Source organism: Anguilla rostrata, chromosome 9, assembly GCF_018555375.3.
Source record: "Anguilla rostrata isolate EN2019 chromosome 9, ASM1855537v3, whole genome shotgun sequence".
Taxonomy (NCBI): Eukaryota; Metazoa; Chordata; class Actinopteri; order Anguilliformes; family Anguillidae; genus Anguilla; species Anguilla rostrata.
The window spans coordinates 37777442-37799030 of NC_057941.1; the positions used below are offsets into that span (position 1 = coordinate 37777442).

A 21589-nucleotide genomic window follows, 5' to 3' on the forward strand; every position below is an offset into this window, starting at 1 on the left:
AGAATTTGATAAAACATAGTTTCAGAAACTCAGGAAAAAACTATCCCAATGGAATGTCCTCTCTGGTAATCATCTCCTTTTCCCAATTTCCCCACTAATTGTTTTGACAACAGCCCCCAAACGGTGGGGCCCTAAATTCCAGATTTTATCATTTGTCCAGGTTAATTTATGGCAATGCCGCCTAAATCAAACGCGGGATTTGGCTTAAAAGGAAGGGAGACAAAGCAATCTGGGAAGATCGTAATCGACTTCAGACACTGCACAGACTGTGTTTTATGTGTAGCTGGAAAGGGAAGATCGTAATCAACTTCCCACAAGGCATACTCTGTGTTCTGTGCATAGCTGAACAGGCTGGGTAAGAACTTTTTACTCTGTATTTATGTTTTAAAAACCTTCCATATTTTAAATTGACTGTGAATTTGAAGCTAATGACCTACCTGCCTCTTAAATAAATTCTTCTTATTTTTAACTTGCGTGGTCTTCCTGACTCAAATCCATTTTATCTTCTTTTCAGCCGAAATTCCGATTAAATACTCAGGGGGACAATTATGACTAGGACCTACTGATCAGGGGTCTAGTACAGCGAAAGTCTTTAGTGAGGTCCTCAAGTTAGATAGGCGACCACGATCTGCCGGCTAACGGGATTGGTGTTGTATTGGTTCTGGAGTTTTGGCTTAAGAGGACCCATGGGCGTTATACGCCGGTTCAAATTCGCCTTAAGGAGCCCGATAGATGCACACTGTCCTGGGCTCATAACTATCTATGCACAAAGGAAGGCATGTATTATGGTGGTCAGCCTCCTACCCTCTGGGGGCTTCACCGAACTGAGATTTAACAATAGTGCTAATCCGGGGAACATATATTGAGGAATGATGGCACAAGATAGAGTCAAGTGTAACCACTCCAAGTTCCACGTATAGTTATAACCAAATTTTAAATTATAATTTCATTTGGAGTCAGATCAGTACGAGAGTAAACCCTAGTAACTGTTACATTTACTTGCTGTGGTCACGGATATATTTGATGTGTTGTTCCGCTCATTTGTGAATATTCTGATGCTCTCATTGGAATATTGACAGTCCGGCGACAAGTCAGATATATCTCTGATGACAGCATAACCCCGTTTGCGAACGGAGAGTAACCAGAATGCTACTGGTCCGTTTCAGGCCAGTCTTAAGCGGAATATGAAGCAGCGCATTCATATCTGACCCGCGGCAACGGAACCAGTGCATTCTTAAGTATAATTGTGCCCTGTTCTTACGAACAGAGGAAAAATAAATAACATCTCTGATTTTAACTCACACCAGCTAAGGGAAAAACACGCAGTGCCTTCCCCTCCAGCTACAAACCCTCATTGGTCTAGCTGTGAGGTGTTTACACCAACCTGTCATTATTGCCCCCCCCCAACTTAAGATCCTGTAGATCTGGTCCTCTCTCTGTCATGGTTTCCTATTCCTTTGTGCTATCCAGGCTACTCGGCTACTCATTTCGAGAGCTATTCTCTTTTCAGCAAACGAGCATGAGTATTCAGTTAATACATGTGCAGCATTCTTCCTACTATGGAGCTTATTGGTGGAGTCCTAATTACGGTCAATTAGTTCCATCTGGTGTCATTCTATATAACTCCCCTCTAAGAGCAACTTGTTGCTTTTGTGTCTAATTCTCATTTCGCGAAGAGCCGGTAAGGTGCTTGGTATTTAAGAAAAGAAAAGAAAAGACTTGGTACGTCGGTATAGCTTAGAACAGGGGTGCCCAACCTTTTTTGGACCAAGATCTACTTTTAAAGTTGCCAGTATGCCGAGATCTACCAGTCCAAATAGGGAGCCGTAGCCATTACTGATAGCCTACCTATGTGTTTAATATGCACGCAACAAACAGAAAAGTAATCCAGTTATAATAAAAGGTAGTTCTCTAAGTTGGACAAGGGGAAATAAATGTACTTCTCTACTTTAGTGGGACCGCTGGCACTAGGATGAGGCAGCTAGTTTCTCGTAGTCAGGGCAGTAGGAGCTGGTTGCAAGCCTTAGGCAGCCCACAAGGTGGTCATCCGTCATTGCGGATCTGTACTTTGACTTGATGATTTTCATGTGAGAGAAAGCAGACTCGCACAAATAGGTTGACCCAAAAAGTGATGTCAAGTTCAAGGCGCATCTTCTGAGATTGGGATACTTTTGTTCCAGCAGTAGGTCCAAGAACTCTCCATGCATGCCAGGTCTTACCCTGGATTTGATCTCAATGTCATTTTGCAGTCTGAGAATCTCATTCTCAACAGAGCTATCCAGGTGGAACAGTGATACTATTTTGGAGGCAATGCAATCCACATCAATACTTGCACCAAATGGAAAACACAGATAGCTGGTAACAGGCTCAATGGATGCAAAGTCTGTAAAGCGCTTCTCAAATTCTGACAAGATGCTCTGAACTTGCTCCTCATAACGTGTACTGTCAAGCTGCACAAAGTCTTTTCCCTGACGTTGAAGTTCTGCCTGCATGTGAGGAAAGTTCCGCACGTCACAGCGTTGCAGCCTACTTGACAGCAGTTGTAGTTTGCTTTTAAATGTGTTCACTGAACTGATCATGTCGATTTACATATTTATCCTTACCCTGCAGCTCTAAATTAAGGTAATTAAGCAGGTCAGTGAGATCTGTCAGGAACACTAAATCCAAAAGCCACTGGTAATCCTCTAGCTGTGTATATTCTGCATGTTTTGAAAGCTTCATAAAATCTTTGATTTCAGTCAATAATTCAGTGAATCTTGCCAAAAAGTTACTCTGCTTAGCCATTTAACATTTGTGTGCAGCAGCAGGTCTGTGTGTTCTGCGCCTGTCTCCTCCAAGTGAGCACGGAATAACCTTCTCTGTGGATTCCTGGCAAGAACGGAACACACAATCTTCATCACAAAAGCCATCACTTCTTTCATGTTTAAAATCTTCCCACACAATGCTTGCTGGTGAATTATACAATGATAATTAAGGAAGTCCGGGAAAGATTCACTTTGTTTGCACAATGCAATGAACCCACTACTGTGGCCTACCATCGCTGGAGCACCATCGGTTGTAATGGAGATGAGCTTAAAGAGGGGCAATTGGCTCTTATTAACAAATTCCATGAACGCGTTGAAAATGTCTTCACCTCTAGTGTGTCCTCTCAATGGCAAAATGGTGAGTAGCTCTTCTTTTGCACTCATGTCTCCAAAAACTATTCTGATAAAAACACATAACTGTGCCACATCCACCATATCAGTTGACTCATTGAACTGGAGAGAAAAACACTCACATGTGTCAATGTCCTTCTTCAGTTGCTGCTCGACATCCTCTCCCATTTCCTCACATCGCCGTGTTTCCTGGGCGGGTAAGGTATCACCACCCCGTCCCCTCGCCACCGGAGTTCCCCAGGGCTCAGTCCTCGGTCCCCTTCTCTTCTCCTTATACACCAGATCCCTTGGCCCTGTAATATCTGCCCATGGCTTGTCCTATCACTCCTATGTCGACGACATGCAACTCTTTCTCTCCTTCTCCCCATCGGACACACAGGTCCCTGCCCGCATCTCCGCTTGCCTGAGGGACATCCAGAGCTGGATGGACAATCACCATCGGAAGCTCAACCCGGGAAAGATGAAGCTAATCTTTATTCCTGCTCTATCCTCTCCCCTCCTCGACTTTTCCATTTCCCTAGGGGACACCTTAGTGACATCATCACCCTGTGCCAAGAATCTCGGAGTGGTGATGGACAACAGGCTGTCCCTCTCCAAGAACATCGCAGCAGTAAGCCGGGCATGCAGATTTTTCCTGTATAACATCCGGAGAATCCGCCCCTTTCTCACCATCTACTCAACCCAGCTCCTGGTCCAAGCAATGGTTCTATCCCGCCTGGACTACTGCAACTCTCTTCTGGCTGGACTACCGGCATCTGCCACCAGACCCCTGCAACTCATTCAGAATGCTGCAGCTCGTCTGGTCTTCAACCTCCCCAGACACTCCCACGTCACTCCCCTGCTCACTACCCTCCACTGGCTGCCTGTTATGGCTCACATCAAATTCAAAACATTGGTCCTAGCATACCAGGCAGTCAAGGGATCAGCCCCAGCATACCTACCATAAGATCTTCAAACCCTACATGCCAGCCAGACCCTTCCGTTTTGCTATCTCAGGAGGCCTGGCACCTCCCCCTCTTCGCACTTGCGCTTCCTGGTCACGTCTCCTATCTGTTCTGCCTCCACAATGGTGGAGGTCAGAACAGCTGAGACCCTGATCACCTTCAAGCGACGACTGAAGACTCACCTCTTCAGGCTGCACCTCTCCCCATCCCTCCCTACCTCCCTGTAGTCTCTAATTGACTATGTAAACTTTGGTTTGTAGCTAGGTAAGCTGTTTATCTTAGTTTATTTTAGTTATTGCACTCGTGCCTACTTAATTATTGCTTGTGTTATTTGCATAGACTGTTTTGTTGCTGCTTTTGGTTGTGCTGATAAGATTAACCTACAGGGTCCAAGTTAAACTATGCGGTCGCTCCCTGCACTTGGAACTGTACTTCTCTCTATGGTTTTCAACACACTTGTTCCTGGTTATGGTTACACTTTGTTGTACGTCACTCTGGATAAGAGTGTCTGCCAAATGACTGTAATGTAATGAAATGTATAGCAGAGGCCTACTAATGCCTTGTGCCAGCAGAAGCAAGATAAACTTTTGCTATGTTCGGAAAGAGAAGTGTTTCGATTTGTGAAAATGATGACATTAAGGATAACCTTGATGACAACTTGAACTTTTTAAAACAGTGCTATGGAAGCATATTCTCCTCATTTGGCAAATAATACATTAGCATATGGGGTGTTTCTATAAACAAAACCCAATGGATGCAGCCTAGCAGACTATATTATTTCGCTTGTCCTTAGAAACGGCAATGTCCTTAATGATATAATATGAACAGATCGTAGCAATTAAATTAGACTTATTTGGGATTGTTATTAAGCAATTAAATGATGTTAGACTTAACTGGAAGTCTTTATGAAAACAACAACAAATTAAGAGAAATATAAATATAAAATATGGCTCAAATCAGAGTTGAAAATATAATAAAGGTAGCCTATTGCAAGATAAAAAAACTACAGTCATGAAAAGTGACAATATTAATAGAGAACAATTTAAATAAATATATAAATAGGAAAATAAACTAAATTAAAATACAAAACCCTTCTGGGATTTCAGGCTATATAATGTTAATAATAATTTAATAAAAGCCTATACAATTTCACATACTGATTCATTTGCAAATTGGCATTTATGAAGACCAGCTGTCTAACTTTTTATGCAACTATACACAGCCAGGACCTTATCAGTCCAGTAGTCTTTCATTTAAGTTTCATATTGTACCACTTAGCGCCACCCACTGTTTAAGATTAAGACTGATATTGCAGTATCAATGTTGTTACAGTTGCTAAAAATGTTCAAGTGTTAGTGGTAAACGGTGCTTAGCAGTAGCTTTTGTTTAGATTGTCATTGAATTAAGGGTCAATTCACACCATGCGAGAGGTGGGTCGTGGGTGTGTGTGGGGAAGACATTGTTGCACTGACTGGAGCTAGTACCTTCACTGATTAAAATGCGTACATTGTAATAAAGAGGTATCTTGACCTAGTAGTATGAAGGTGGAAGAAAATAAATATACAGTAGTTTCTCCGATCTGTTATGCTGCATTGTTGTGAGCACCTATGTTTTTTCAGAAGCTGTAAGTGTATAATTTGAGAAGGAAGAGTAGAATGTGTATACTATATTCAGCAAGTCAGTGTTTTATTAATGGTAAAGTATGCAAAAATTACTTGAACGGTTTGTAAACTTGATTCATTTTGATGTGATGACTCAAATGTACTGATTCATTTCAATGAATATAACTTCCCAACACGGGGCAGGTATTCAGGTCCTGTGGCTTCAAAACATCACCTCTCCACCACTATGCTTTACAGTTGGCATGAGGTTCTTGTGATGATATGCAATGTCTGATTTCAATCAAAAATGGTATAGTGCATTATGGCTAAGAAATCCAATATGGTCTTGTCTGTCCAAAGGACACTGTTCCTGACGTTCTGTGGTTCATTCAGGTGCAATTTTGCAAAGGTAAGTCATGCTGCAATGCTTCTTTTGGAAGAGTCAGGATTTTCGCCTGCCTACCCTGCCATGAAAACCATACTTGTTCTGTCCTAAATGTGGAATCATGAACATTTACTGTGTTGACAGAGACCTGTAGATTTAGTGTTATTTGAAATTTCTCAGGGCATCATATGGTCTGATCTTGGGGTGCATTTTCTGGGACATTTACTCCTAGGTAGATTGACAACAGTCTTGAATATTGTCTGTTTGTAAAGGTTCTTTCTCACTGTGAAATTATGGACCGTGCTGTTTGGAAATGGTTGTATAACCCTCCCCAGACTGAGGAGCATCATCTCTGACATCATCTCAGATATCTTGTCCTTGGCATGCTGTATTAACACAAACCTGAATGGTCCAGACTGTATATATGCTTTTATATAGAGTACAATGAAAAAGTACCCGATTGCCTATATCATTGCATATTTGTCACATTGAATGGTTTCAGGTCTTTAACCTCTTAGCGCACAGCCCCTAGTGGTGGGCACGCCCGCGTGCCTAGATTACTAAAGTCAAACATTCGGTGCTACTGCAACCAACGTGTGAGATGAAAACAGAAACGCGTTGTTTCAGTTTCATTAGTAGACGATACATGACAACTATGCCGAAAACGGAGTTTCGCAGCCCCACCATGGTCGCTCCGGTCGTTAATTTAACACACACCCCCTCCCTGCAGTCTCATCTAACCTTGACATAATGGACAATATTGTCTATCTTGGCATTCATAAAAATATTCTTTCACCACTAAAAAATCGTATTCCGTCATGGCAACAAGATAAACCCGACAATAGCCCTAAGATATGCCTATACAGCAGTGAAAACGCTGCTCACTGAATAACGAAATAAACGAGAAAAAGTTTTTAAAAATGATACCATGTCATTCTACAGTCAATATCTGGGACTAAATATTGAATAAATATAAAACCTTACTGTTGGTTTTACGTGTAGAGATGTCCCTTTTGAGACTGCGCGGTCATATATTGTCTTGGACAATCCGTTTGGGAAATATAGGCGCATCTGTGACGTCTGGGTATCTTCCAAAATAGCTGTGCGTAACACCACACCTGTTGTTTACGGCGTCGTCGTCATTTTTAGTACAGTCTGACTTGATTTACAATTCATTTATTCGGTAGGCGAGAGTATAAGCTTTCTAACGATGTATAACATGTCTAATTCTGCTTTTGGAATAGCGTTTTATAGGTCAGCGTAACAGAAAATATTCTTAGCATAGCATTCACTTACGCAATATCACTCTGTTAGCAGACAAATACGATGCACCTAACGAAACGTGTTCAAGGATATTTCGTAATTTCTTGGAAAATACTATTATTATTGAGGACTTCTGAACATAGCTAAGCCATATGTTTGCTGATAGACCTAGCTGACATCGTTTTCTGGAGCAAAACAGAAGCGAATAGAACAATATCATTGATACTGTCTCTGTCTCTATCTACTGAACATAGAGGAGATTTCATCATTGCTATGTAAGTATTACCGTTCAAAATATTTCGGTTATATACGTTATTTTTGAAATTGAGTATCTTTAAATAGGTTAGTGGTGTTATATAATGTAAATATTTCACACTGTAATGTAAGCGTTAGACAGAAGTGTAATAGTTTTTGTGAAGCATGCAACAGTGATGACGTCAGAGCTGGAACATTGCCAAAACGTGGTGGACGGGTGAAAATTGTTTTCATGTTGTCTCATCCCCATACAAGAAAACATACGAGAGTACAGAGTATAGAAATACACACGAGTTAATTATTACACATTTAGGTACTGTACCGCATTGTGTGACAATGTTTTTGCATTATTTTTTTAATCTGATAGCAATGTTTCATCTTAAACCCTCATAAGGGGCTCATTTATATGCTTTATAATGGACAAAAATCATTTTATTCAATTTTGGAGAGATTTTGGATATGTTTCTGGACACCTAGCTATTTTAGACCACTGTACTGACTGAAAGCTTGTAATTCCCATTTGAAAATTATGCAACAGTGATTTTCTTGAGTCAAAACAGTTGATTTGTAGTGAAATACATGGATATGTTATGATTTACAGCAATGCATAATTTAGACATTTTGGATAGATTTGGAGATGCTGGGTACACTGCTTAGTTTTTGCTTCATACATCTATAGTAGTTCTACATATCCACCCTTAGATTTTATGAACTTGTGGTCAAGAAGTTTTTGATCCAGCACATATATATATATATATATATATTTTTTTTTTAATGTATATTTTAACCTGCTGTATATATGCAATCTCTCAGTATTTCATTGCAAACTAAAAAAGTGCAAATTCATTTTTCATTTTTTGTCTAGACAATTGCATTTGTGGCACTTTATTTCTTCCAAAATTATGAATATAAAATAATCTGCATTAGTATTGTAAATTGTACAAATGTCCTGCATCATTTAAGCCATTTTTTAAGTCTCTGTGGTGTTCACATCTGGAGTTAAAAGGCTTTAAATAGGGTACCACCCAAAATGGGCAAGATTTGGCATGTGCGCTGAGGGGTTAAGCGGTAAGCATGGAGTAGCTTCATGATTAACAGGGACTCACAGAGAGGGAGCAGGGAGGTAGTGTGTGTGCCATGCCACGATGACGATAATGATGATTAATTCAATTAATGTTGATGATAACTTAATATAAGATAGCATAATCGTAACGCTATCATAAAGTGAGACCGTCACCTACTGCTGGTGGTCACTCAGTCAGTCAATGTCAAATAGAGCAGCATAAGCTATTTTGCACTGTTTTTGTAGTTAGCATAGTTCCCTAATGCAGTCACAACTTCGGCTGACTATTCTAACGTTAACTAGCTAACGTTATTTTGTCAGTATCACGTTGACTAAGCCCACGTTGCTGTGAGTGACCTAGCTACATATCGTATCATCATAATATTATTAAAATTATTAGGCTAAGGGTTCCCTTGATAAAGATGCGTGAAAAGGCTGTATAATATACAACACCTGTAGCTCTACTGTGCTAAAATGCATGCCTGCTTATGTATTAGCCTACGTGAAAAAAAAAACGTTTTCATTTAACTAAGTTGCCTGTTGCTGGAAATACACTATGCCTCTTTTAAAAAAAATTATTACAACAGTTTGCAACATAAAACTCGTAAGACCCTAATAGGTATGTCAAACCCGTTTTGGCGATTTTTCAGCAAATATCTTTCACAACTTAATAAATGCTACTCAAATAGCAACATATAAATACCTGACTTATCAGAAAATAACAGCTGTTTCTTTAATACGATTTAATACGAACCAAAGTCAATTAGGTAGCCTAATTATAAAAAAATCTAACCTTTTTGTTATAATAAAAACCAAACCCCATAACCTTTAAAATCGAGATCTAGTTCAGTTTATGTAATTGTATGTTTAATATCAGTCAGCAACACGAATAACCAATTGATTCTCGTTTATCGATTCATGTTTTAAAATGAATATCAAACACCCACTACTTTCTTGCTTTTTAATTTCTGTTCCTGAAACGGAAAACAATTGGCCAAAAAGTACACAGATCCTTTCTCCCCAATGATTGGGATGGCAGGTATGCCATCCCGCCAAGTTACGTCTTGGCGGGGGCATGCCCCATACCTATACAGCACCAAGAGTTTGGCACTTTTCAGGGTTCCCCACAGAAATAACCACAACAGCCACAGACACTCAGCCCTTAAAAACATTAACTTCTGTACATTCTGACCCCATTTCAACAGACAGATTTCATAAACAACTTCACATGTCCACACAATAAAGCCCCAAACTAAGGGGATTTTGCATTTTCTTCTTCTTCTTCTCATTCTTATTTTTCCTGCCGCCTATCCCACTAACAACATGTCTCCCCATTGGACATTTTACTGATACCAGCCAAATCTTCACCTACACAACCAAATCAAAAACTCGCATACACACGCAAAATACCCATACCTTTTTACTCTGAAACATTTCCAGTTTAAACAGCTAATCTGCCTGTGGCCTAGGTTACAGTCTTGGGAACATGGGGTCCTAGGTTCAAACCCAGCTAAGAACACGTTTCTTTAACCTGCTTTTACCCTCACTAATAATTGTCTATTACTTCTCAATTATTGCTTTTGCACCATATCTACCATATATATACCTTTTCTGAACATGAGAAAAGCACACCAGTGCAACCGATTTCACACGTTACTTAACCCTCCACTTTAATGACTAATGCATTATACAGACTGTTATATATACCGGTCGATAAGGAAACTAAGCTCGCTCATGGTCACTTCATTTACTTCGCACTATAGTCTGTGATCATGTCAACCTTCACCTACATGCCCATTCTGCTAAAAACATATTGTTTCAACTACTCTATTTCATAATTTCTCCTAATTTCTCTCACACTGTTGTTGTTTTCTCATATGCAAAGCCTGCTGGGACATATGCGTCTGCTCCTATTCTCCACTATCAAGTTTTCCGGTTCTAGTTTAGCAAAACAGCGAAGAGGATTCCTACCTGCAGATAAGCCTATCAAAATGCCTTATAAATGTTACAAACACTAAAAGTGCATCTCCACGAAATAACAGAAAACGGAGCAGGACAGAAGGGTACACAAGTTGCGACCTAGGGAGCTCTAATTCTACGGGCTTGCTGATTTTTTTGTCAATCAAGGCTGGATTGGTTGGATGACTGTCAAATCCATGAGTACATACACTGGCCATATTTCACCTGTGTTTCTGATGCGTTTACACTTACGCCACCGCACCCTTTGTCACAGCCACCGTTTTACATATATAGCAAACCGAAACTGCTAAACGGTACACGCTCATCAGACTGTACAAATTCACACAAGGATAGCCATAATCCACAACCGTTTCTGACAGGGTCACTTCGCATTTCTCACTCTCATAATAAAACGCTTTGCAAAAAGAAATGATATCTCATAAAAAACACGTTTTCAACGTACAGAAATGCCAAGTTACTCACACATACAAGACATACACCATCTATAACTAATTCATTCAGACTGCCAAAATCCACGCCTGCCATTAAAAGTATTGATATCAAAATGACGCCAAGTTATGGTACTACAAACAAAAAAGGCTATCTTGCCTCACCAAAATTAAATAAGATGTATTCCAAAGCAATGCTACCCAATATTTTCTCAATTCAAGACGTAACCATACCTGCCATCCCAATTCACACTGTAGGCTACTGTAGGATACAGTGCTACCGAGGATAAATTGACGATATATTTTCCCAAGACTTCTAGACCACAGCAACCATTGTTTCAGAAACGGCTGTACTTAACGACATTTACGATCACAAAAAATGGACTGATGAGGTTTTCCTTGGTTGTTAAATCACCTTGGATTTCTACATTAACTTCAATAGATGAGAGCAGCCCATCCAGGTACTTTGCCCTTGCGTCATGCCCCGCCCCTTTTTCGGTGAAAGCAGCCCCTCTAATTTGATTGGCGGTAAATGCAAATTCCAAGGTCTTTGCCAGTTTAATAGCATTAAATAAGATGTATTGCTTTTTAGCTATTAGGAGCCCAAATCCTATGGCCAGTCAGGCAAACAATTATGTTATGTCGTTGCCAATCAACGATCGGCATCGTTATATAGAAAAATTTAAGAAACAGCGAGCTAGCTGTTAGCTAACTTAACCCTTTTGTTACAGGCTAACATTAAATTGGGATTTCCTTGGCTTTTCAGTATGTTCTATGTACTGCCCTTTCAATGCAGCATCAACATTCACTACTTTGACTTTTAACATTATAACTATTGACTTTAACATCATTAACTAACCTGTGATGAAGTGTTTGCCACAGACCACTTCAATTTCTGTATGTTCATATATTTCTAGTTAGCTAGCTAGATTTGTTCCTACTTATAGCCTAAATAACAAGAATAAATCTGATTTTACAAGCTAGACAGCAAGCTAACAAATTCATTAACGGTATCAAATCACAGTAGTTAGCCTGTACTGGCTCACATTTGGATTGCCTGACTAATAGTTAGCTATGTTAGACTACATCAATTCCGTGCGACTTCTTTGATGATCAGTCAAATTAACCGATTTGTGTAGCAAAACAAACAAATGAATGATAACGTTAATTCACTGGATGCATAATATAGTCTAACCCAGTTTACTGTAAATTAGCCAGCTATGGAGACCTCTTAACCAGCTAGCTAGCTAACATTTGTTATTTGTTAACCAGCTTATTTAACTACGTGTTAGATCTAATGGCCGGGGCCCACAGTTTATCATTTTCATCCTCTCTGTAGATGACCTGAAGCCACAGATCTCTTCTTTTACTGTCCTTCGCTCTTTGGGGAAGTAAAGAAAATTGTAAACTGAGGTTTTTTTTATTGTATGACGTGCAAAATACAATGCAGCAGCTTTTAGGCGTGGTGCCACTAGTTTTTTTCAGTTTGGCTGTTCAAAGTTCCTGTCCAGACACTATTTGAGGATACAAAGGGAAGTGTGTAAAGTGGAAGGCTTGCTCAGGATTGCATTTAAGTGAAGTCAAAAGAAACATTCAAGGAGAATCTGCTTAACAGTTCTCCTGGTACCATTGTCGGAGGAGTATCTGCTTGACCGTTCTCCTGGTACCATAGTCTTCTCATAAGTATTTTGTAATTTCTGCATGCATCATTCATCTCTTTTTCCTTTTCTTTGTTTGTTAGATTGTATGTCTTCTGTCTTATAGAATAGCTGTCTTTATTTGTTTTGCTATGCAGAATACCATGTTCACCTTTAACTGCCTATCCTAGGTTAATGTGAACTGTCATATTTTAAACTGTATTACCTTTTCAGTGCATTTAACGTATGTACGTATGCTGACCCGGGCGTGAGGACCAGTCTTATATATGGTTTAGGGGTAACACTGTAATCGGGTTACCTCCTGGGCATTTGATAGGTTCACTAGCCGGAAGTGCAGCTGTTCTGGGATAGCTGTTCGAGTTTGTGTCCAGATTGGCCCTAGTGTTATTTCATATAATAGAGGGGTCATAGTCCAGGATATTTAGATAGTTTCACTAACCAGATGGAGTATCCATAGTTAGGTCTCCCTAGGATAGGTTAGATTCGGTACCCAGACAAACATAATGTTTCAGGTTAAAGTTGCTTCTTCATGGCACAAAAACATTATTTGCAACATTCCCGGATGAGTAGCACCTTTACCTGCCATGAGTTAGAAAATCAAAAATAGCTGTTCAAAGCAAAAAAATTCATTTACGTTTTATGAAAAAATGTTTTTTGTAATGTATTTCCAAAAGTACGTCTCACCACAATGAAAACACCCTGCAATGTAAGTCCAGGGTGTATGTAATACCCACACCAAATATCATGTCAGTTGAACTTGCCATTGCTTTACAATGTGGCATTATGTACATGAAGAGCCTGGCGCCTGAGCCTTGCACCAGAAAGGACACTAGTCCTAAAAATGTATATATATAACTAATGCCCAATAACTATATACCATAAATAAAAATGTATTTTTATTTATGGTATGAATTTTTTTCTTTTGTTTTTGAACAATAGTAAATTACAAAGAAAATAAAAATATTACTTTATTATTACTATATTATTTTCACTGCTGTTGGAGTTATGGGGGAGGGGAGGGGGGCAGGGGGAGTTGATTGAAGAGCTGAGGGGATTGGAGGCAGGGCAGTGCATTGATATGCTGATAGCAGTTCCCTGAGAAAAATAAGGCGTCAGACACATTCCAATCCATTGCTCAACTTAGCAGAGAATGCACATTTCAGAGTGCCTCAGAGACAGATAGAATAATAATACATATTTCAAAAAATAAATATGACATTGAAAGAAAACGAAATATCAACTCCCCATCCCTGCTACCTGTGCGCTGCACACAGAGTACCGTATTATTTATTCAGACATTGGCAGACTACAGCATAAATTGCGTCGTTTGTTTATATTGAATATTAGTAATTGCAGCGAGAAACTGCAGCTGTAGACACAAGAAAGCTTTTACATTATGGTAGCAATGGAACGATGTGGATTATATATATGTATTTACCGTCATTGTTCTATTATACCAGCGTGTTTTCGCGTGTTTGCAGAGAAACGCAAATGCTCCCAATAAAAATGGTTTAGCAATTTCTCAGCATAATGACGGATTCAAAGGCTAAACAAACTCACCCGATATTGTCTTCAAATGGATCCATGCCATAGAAAAGTAATTATTCATCCTCTCAAACTAACAAAGTTTCGCATGAACTGTGGCACAGTCCGCCATTGCTCCCCGACGCTCCCCAAATGTGTGCGTGATTTGTTGCCATAGTTTAGCCATTCGGGTGCACCATAGATTGCACCCAAATGGCTAAAGATACATGCCACTCAAAGTTCAGATCCTCTCCTCATTGATAAAATAAAGAAAAACGAGTCGGCTTCGGAAATTACAGAGATCTTCGTTGACGACAAATCGCAGTGAATTATGACGCCAAAAGGCGTCATCTGGGTCCATAAGGTTAATGTCAGTGAACAATTAGATGAATGCCTGCCAGTGGTAAATAGTCTTGCTCTCCAGCGTACAAGTCTTGCCACCCACTATTTCAGTGCACCCCAGTCAATACACGTAAACACAAACCCGTATTTGCACAAACATTCTCATTACACATTTATGGAGTCAGATAAACTTGTTTTCCTCCCTGTGGCCATGGCTAATCCTTACAGTTTGGTGACCCCGATATGATCGGCAGGATTCCAGTTTTCCTTACAGTTTGGTGACCTCTACGTGATCAGTAGGATACCAGTTTTAAACCCGTACAGTTTGGTGACCCCGACATGATCGGCAGGATTCCAATTTTCCTTACAGTTTGGTGACCTCTACGTGATCAGTAGGATACCAATTTTAAACCCGTACAGTTTGTTGACCCCGACATGATCGGCAGGATACAAATTTTCCTTACAACGTGGTTCTAATTACCTTCATAATTCATATTGAAGCAAAATGCGGTGCACTTTTTCACACATGGATTTTTTTTTTGCTGAATAAATAATGAATCAAAGGTGTGTAAGAAAGTGGAATAAAGCCAGGAGTTCCCAAAAAGGTGATCAAACTAACAGCAGAAAAGTTGGGAAAACACTTAAGCATGGGGAAACATAGATTTATTAATGCGCAAAACAAGTCATGGAGCAAAGGAGGCTAACTGCACTGCTGTCTATGTACTGGCATCGCGTTTCATTCACCTAATTAATATGAATAATGGTGCTAATGCTGCAATGGTGCTTGGCTATTGATAAGCCCTAAGAGGAGAAACATAAGATCATCATACACCTATACACTATAGTGGTGCCCATGATTTAATCTACTGGTCCAATGGATGTTGTTCCTACAAGATTACAGAATGAGCTTGTGGGAAATGATCAGATATTCTCAATATTATTCTTTTTGAGTCCAGGCCCCATGACGGAACCAGTCCCCCTGATAACATAAAAGCTGCTTGGTCTGTCTTTTTTTTTTTTTAGAAATTAACTTTAAATTACTTCAAAAGCTATGATGCTTTGACTCCTTTCAGCTTTGCTTTATTTGATTATTTTGTATTTGTCTTGATATTTTAATCTATATTGAAAAGCAAGACATATAATTGTGAAGCTTTTTGCATGAAATATAAATAACATTATAAATTATTATTATTATTATTAACCATGCATACACACATGCAGCATACATCCCTACACCCACATATCCACGTATCCATGATATAACATGCACCTATCATACACACGTCATACACCCGTATGACCATCCCCAGGGCCAGCTATCAAACAATAAACAGAAAACTTGTATAAATTCGACTGCATCACAAACTGATTCATGCATGGCACAGAAACATGCATTCTGCTCCGAGCTTCTGCTGAGCAGCACTGATGGGGACTGGCTTCCAGAGTTTTTCAACAAGCTTAATTAAGAAACCATGGTGAGAAGACGTGTAGTTCGCATTGCAACAAATTGGCGTCCTAGTCTCCTACTGCTAGGGACCAGGCTAAGCTCTGTATTCAGAATTAAACAGCAGCACAGCACAGCTGAGCATCATTAAAAGGCAGAATTTGCATCATGTTGCTCCATGACTAAGCATCACACGAGGTGCAGCAGACTGGGACTGAGTCTGCTACCTGAGATCACATGCTTCGTCACAATGTACCTCCGGTATCTGTGCATGTTTCCGCATACTAACAACAGAAAAGTAAAGAGTTCAACTATCCCAGTTTAACAGTAACTGTAGGCAACTTTTTAAACATTGCATCACAGCACTGATTTGTAATTTTGTAATTGATTTGTACGCATACATACACAACACATACTTTCACTTCTGGAAAGATTCCCAGCACTGCACCTTAAAAACTTTCCACAATAACCCACTAATAAAAATGAACACAACTGCACATTCAACTGCAAATGTGCCAAAAATGAAGCTTTTCCAGGGTGGACAGCTTCAAGCTTCTCAGAAACAATTAAGGAATTCTGAAGCAGTTTAAATTGGCAGTTTAAAGCTATAAATGACTAGAAATGAACACACGTTCTGCCAAAAAAAAAACTGGTGCAATGTCTCTTGTATGGAGTTGGTGTCCTTGAGTGACAGGAACAGCACACGGAAGAGGAGATCGATGGATATAAAACATAGAATTTTTAAGTCATCTTGCTGCCTTACCGAGCGTCAGGGCGATGAACAGCGTGGCCATGACCTGGTTCCCTTGAGTGCACACCCGAGTACAGGGACCACCGTCTCCCAAACTCCACGACTGCTTCTTCTGTTCTACTGTTGGTCTGTCAGCACTCCAGAACACTTTTAGCCAAATTGGGGATGGGGTGGAGAGAGTGGATGCTGGGAGAAGTAGGCTGATGGGGGGGGGGGGGGGCACACAGCGCAACCAAAAACAAAAAAAGAGAGGACTGCAGATCTTTTTGCAGCAGCACAAGAATATTCCCCTTATCTTCCCAGTGACAGCTTCCTACATGGGGAGAGAGAGCACTGGAGGCAATTGGTTCTGGGAGAGAGAGATACAGACAGAGAGGGACAGAGAACAAGGTAAGGCAGTAGATCTGCCTGCATATATGTGCGCAGGGATCCTAACGGGCTTCCGGATTTTTCTCTCTCTGCGTCTCCTGGGTTACACAGGTGCAGAAGAGGAGGATGCGTAGCCGCAGTGAGCAGCAGCAGTTCACCAGCCAACACCCCTGAGCAAGCACATACAGAGCAGCAGAACCAGCAGTATGCATGTCACAGCTGCAAAAGATGCAAGGAGAGCTGGAGGAGGAGCACACCTGCAAGTCAGATCTCACTGGGGCTCTGGGATAAGAATTGTTCCATAATAGATGGGTCCAGTTTCTGCCCGCTTTAGCTGCTATAAGATTCAGGTCTCTCTCTCTCTCTCTCTCTCTCTCTCTCTCTCTCTCTCTCTCTCTCTCTCTCTCTCTCTCTCCTCTCTCCCTCTCTCTCCCTCCCTCCCTCCTCCCTCCCTCCCTCCCTCCCTCCCCAAGTACCCAGTGACCGGATTACAGTCAACTTTTCCTCAGTTTGTTTGGCTCTGTGCCTGCCCCCCCCCCCCCCCCCCAGTGCAGTACTTGCAGACGCAGGCAGTTTTGTCCTGAGGAAAGCACGATCAGAGGTTTTCTGCAGTGCAGCTGGCAGACTGTGATGAAGTCTCATAGAACAGAACAGTTGGAGAAGAAGAAGAAATTGTATTTACAGAACAGTTTTGCATTCATTCCCAATTTGCTGACTCTGCTGGACAAAGATATGCTTACATCTTTCTTTCATAGACTTTCTCTCTCTTTCTCATATATATATATATACAAAGAGCTCAATATTGTTTGGGACAAACACATATTTTAGATTTGTAATCAAACAATTCACATGGTTAAACTTCAGATTCTCAGCTTTTATCAAAAGTTATTTTTATAAATTTTGGTTTCACCTTGTAAAAATGACAGTACTTTTTATATATAGTGCCCACATCTCAGGGCTCCATGATGTCACCACAAAGTTTCTGTGAGCACACTATATCACAATCAAAGGAAAGTCTGGAAAGGGTTAACAAAGCCATTTCTAAGGCTATGGGACTCCACTGAACCACAGTGAGAGCCATTATCTCCAAATGGACAACATTTGGAACAGAGAGGAATCTTCCCAGGAGCTAGCCAAAATATATCGACGGGACAACTCAACTTAGATGGAAGTCACTAAATCCAAAGAGTTGCAGGCATCGTGAGCCTCAGCTAAGGTCAGTGTTCATGACTCCACTATAAGAAAGGGACTGGGATAGTGTTCTATAGACAGATGAGTCAAAAGTGGAACTTTTTGGATGACACGGGTCTCATTTTGTCTGGGGCAAAGCAAATACAGCGTTTCACAGTAATAACTTCATACCAACAGCCAAGTATGGTGGTGGTAGTGTGATGGTGTGCGGATTCTTTGCTGCTTTGGGACCTGGACAACTTGCCATTATTGAAGAAGCCATGAATTCTGTACTATACCAGGAAATTCTAAAGGAGAATGCACAGTCATCATTCCATTGGGTTATGCAGCAAGACAATGATCTAAAACACAAAAACAAGTCCATATCTGAAAGGTTGAAAAGAAACAAAATTTAGGTTTCAGAGTGGCCTAGTCAAAGTCCTGAACCCAATAGAGATGCTGTGGCAGGACCTGAAAAAATCAGTTTGTGCTCAAAAGCCTACCTAAAAATTTGCCTAAATTAAGGCAGTTCTGGAAAGAAGACTGGGCTAAAATTCCATCAAATTATAAGAAGTGTTTGGTTGTAGTTATTGCTGCTAAAGGTGTTGCAACCAGTTATTGAGTTTAAAGGGGAAATGACTTTTCATTACTTTTTGCTAATATGGGTGTTTGATAACTTTTTCATTAAATAACTGAAATAATAATTTTTAAAATGGTTTTTGTGTTTATTCAGATTCCCTTAGTCTAATATTACATTTTGTCTGAAGATCTGAAACCATTCAGCATGACAAATATGCAATAATAGAGGAAATCAGGAAGGGGGCAAATCATTTTTCATGGCACTGCATGTTCAATTGCTTCCTTAGTGCAGGTACAAGAGAGTGTGTGTGTGTCAGTGACTACTGTCCATAGAAAGCTTCAGGAATAGAACTACAGAGGCTACACTGCAAGATGCAAAACCACTAGTTAGCTGCAAAAACAGGAGGGCAGGTTACAGTTTTAAGAAGTTTTTAAAAGAGCTTTCAGAGTTCTGGAAAAAGGTTTTGTGGACAGATGAGACCAAGATTAACTTGTATCAGGGTGATGGCAAGAGCGAAATGTGGAGGGAAAAAAGGAACTTCCCAAGATCCAAGATCCCTCATTTGTGAAACATGGTGGTGGGGTTGTTATTGTTTGGGCATGTATGCCTGCCACATTTACTGCCTCTTAGTAAGGTGGCCCAACACCTTACTAAGATATTTTATGTAATGTGGTCATCAACTGTAGAGGTCCTCCTTACTCTACAAGTTCCCTTCCAAATACCAAACTCTTTTCCTTTTTAATGATGTTCCAAACAGTTTATTTTGGTAAACCTATGGTTTCACCTATTTTTTTTTTTTTTTGGACAATTTTTCTTATTCCTAAGACTTTGCTTCTTGGCTTTCACTGGCACACTGGATATCAAGAGCCAAGAATCAAGACTAGATACTGAAAGATCTCTTATGCCTGCACTAAGCAATTGAACACACCAGACTAATCAGAACCACCTGAAGCCATTTATCCCAAATGTTTTGGAACCCTGAAATGGTGGGACTCCATATAAAAGGTGCTGCAATTTCTAAAACCATTTAGAGCAATATTGAATAATTTTAATATTGTTAAAACTATTTAACAATAACAGCTTTAAAACAATGCTGACACTGCACACCTAACATGAAAATGTTTTCCTGCAGCAATTTGGAGATCTGTGGAAATTACAACTTAATGTCATAATAATTGTATATTTGTCACGGTACGGGTGCTGGGACCCAGACGCAGAGTGGGGGAAAAAAAAACACGAAACTCAAAAAGGGAAAATTAACAAAGACTTTACTAACGACAGGTGAACAAACGGGGAACAGACAAGGCCACAATGGGCTAAAACACAAACTCAAAAAATAATCTAATGAAACAGAAAACAGGAACTCAAAAACACAGACAGGGCAGAACACGGGAAGGCAGAGCACAAGGGAAGGTCAAAAACACAAGTCAGGAACAAAATACAGGCAGGTGAAACACAAACTCAAAAAATAATCTAATGAAACAGAAAACAACAGGAACTCAAAAACACAGGCGGGGCAGAACACGGGAAGGCAGAGCACAAGGGAAGCTCAAACGAAACACAAGTCAGGAACAAAATACAGGCAGGTACAAACGGTCTGTAACAAATAGAATTCGGGAACAAACACAAGCAGGGCAGAACACGGGAAGGCAGAGCACAAGGGAAGGTCAAACAAAACACAGTCAGGTACAAAATACAAGCAGGTACATACAGTTTGCAACATCGGAAATAAACACAAGAAACCAGCACCCGAGTCAAGGGAACAGAGAACTTAAATAGACAAGGGATAACAAGACACAGGTGAACTCAAAAAACAATCAAACCAGAAGGAGGGGAAAAGACACAGGTGGGAACAATGATGGGATAACGAGACAATGAAACAATCATACAATTAACAGGGAGGGAGCAGGACACAAAACAGAAGTGCCGCCATCTGGCGGCCCAACAGGGGACAGGACAAGACAAGAACAGGGACAGAACACGGGAACAGGACTCTGACAGGAACAGGGACTGGACACAGAGCAGGAACAGGACTGGGGCAGGAACAAGACAAGAACAAGACTCGGGGCTGGAGGGGAACTCGGGGCTGGACGGGAACTCGGGGCAGAAACAGGACTGGACAGGAACAGGACGGGACTGGAACGGGACGCAGGACTAGGGACTGGGCAGGACCCGGGCAACACGGGGAGACTCAGGGCTGGGCAGGACCCGGGCGACACGGGGAGACTCAGGGCTGGGCAGGACTCGGGCGACACGGGGAGACTCAGGGCTGGGCAGGACTCGGGGAAACTCAGGGCCCGCACATCGGGCGACACGGGGAAATTCAGGGCCCGCACATCGGGCGACACGGGGGAAACTCAGGGCCCGCACATCGGGCGACACGGGGAGACTCGGGGCCCGCACATCGGGCGACACGGGGGAGACTCAGGGCCCGCACATCGGGCGACACGGGGGAGACTCAGGGCCCGCACTCCGGGCGACATGGGGAAATTCAGGGCCCGCACTCCGGCGACACGGGGACTCAGGAAACCAGGGGGGACTCAGGAAACCAGGGGGGACTTGGACAGGGGCAAGGCAGACATACAGGACAGGACTGAGACGGGGCACGACAACACTGGACTGGGTTGGACAAGACTGAGGGGGAAACAGACTGCCAGATACTGGCACAATCGGGAGA

General features: G+C 41.1%; 1 protein-coding gene across 1 annotated transcript in view; it reads right to left on the reverse strand.

The window, feature by feature from the left end:
- Positions 1 to 17515, reverse strand: part of scn4bb (sodium channel, voltage-gated, type IV, beta b) — a 155673-nt gene extending 138158 nt beyond the window's left edge. Inside the window, exon 1 of the mRNA XM_064352054.1 lies at positions 16806 to 17515. Coding sequence (XP_064208124.1) covers positions 16806 to 16836 — 31 coding nt within the window. The 5' untranslated portion in view covers positions 16837 to 17515. The remainder of the gene's footprint in view (positions 1 to 16805) is intronic.
- Positions 17516 to 21589: the final 4074 nt, after the last annotated feature.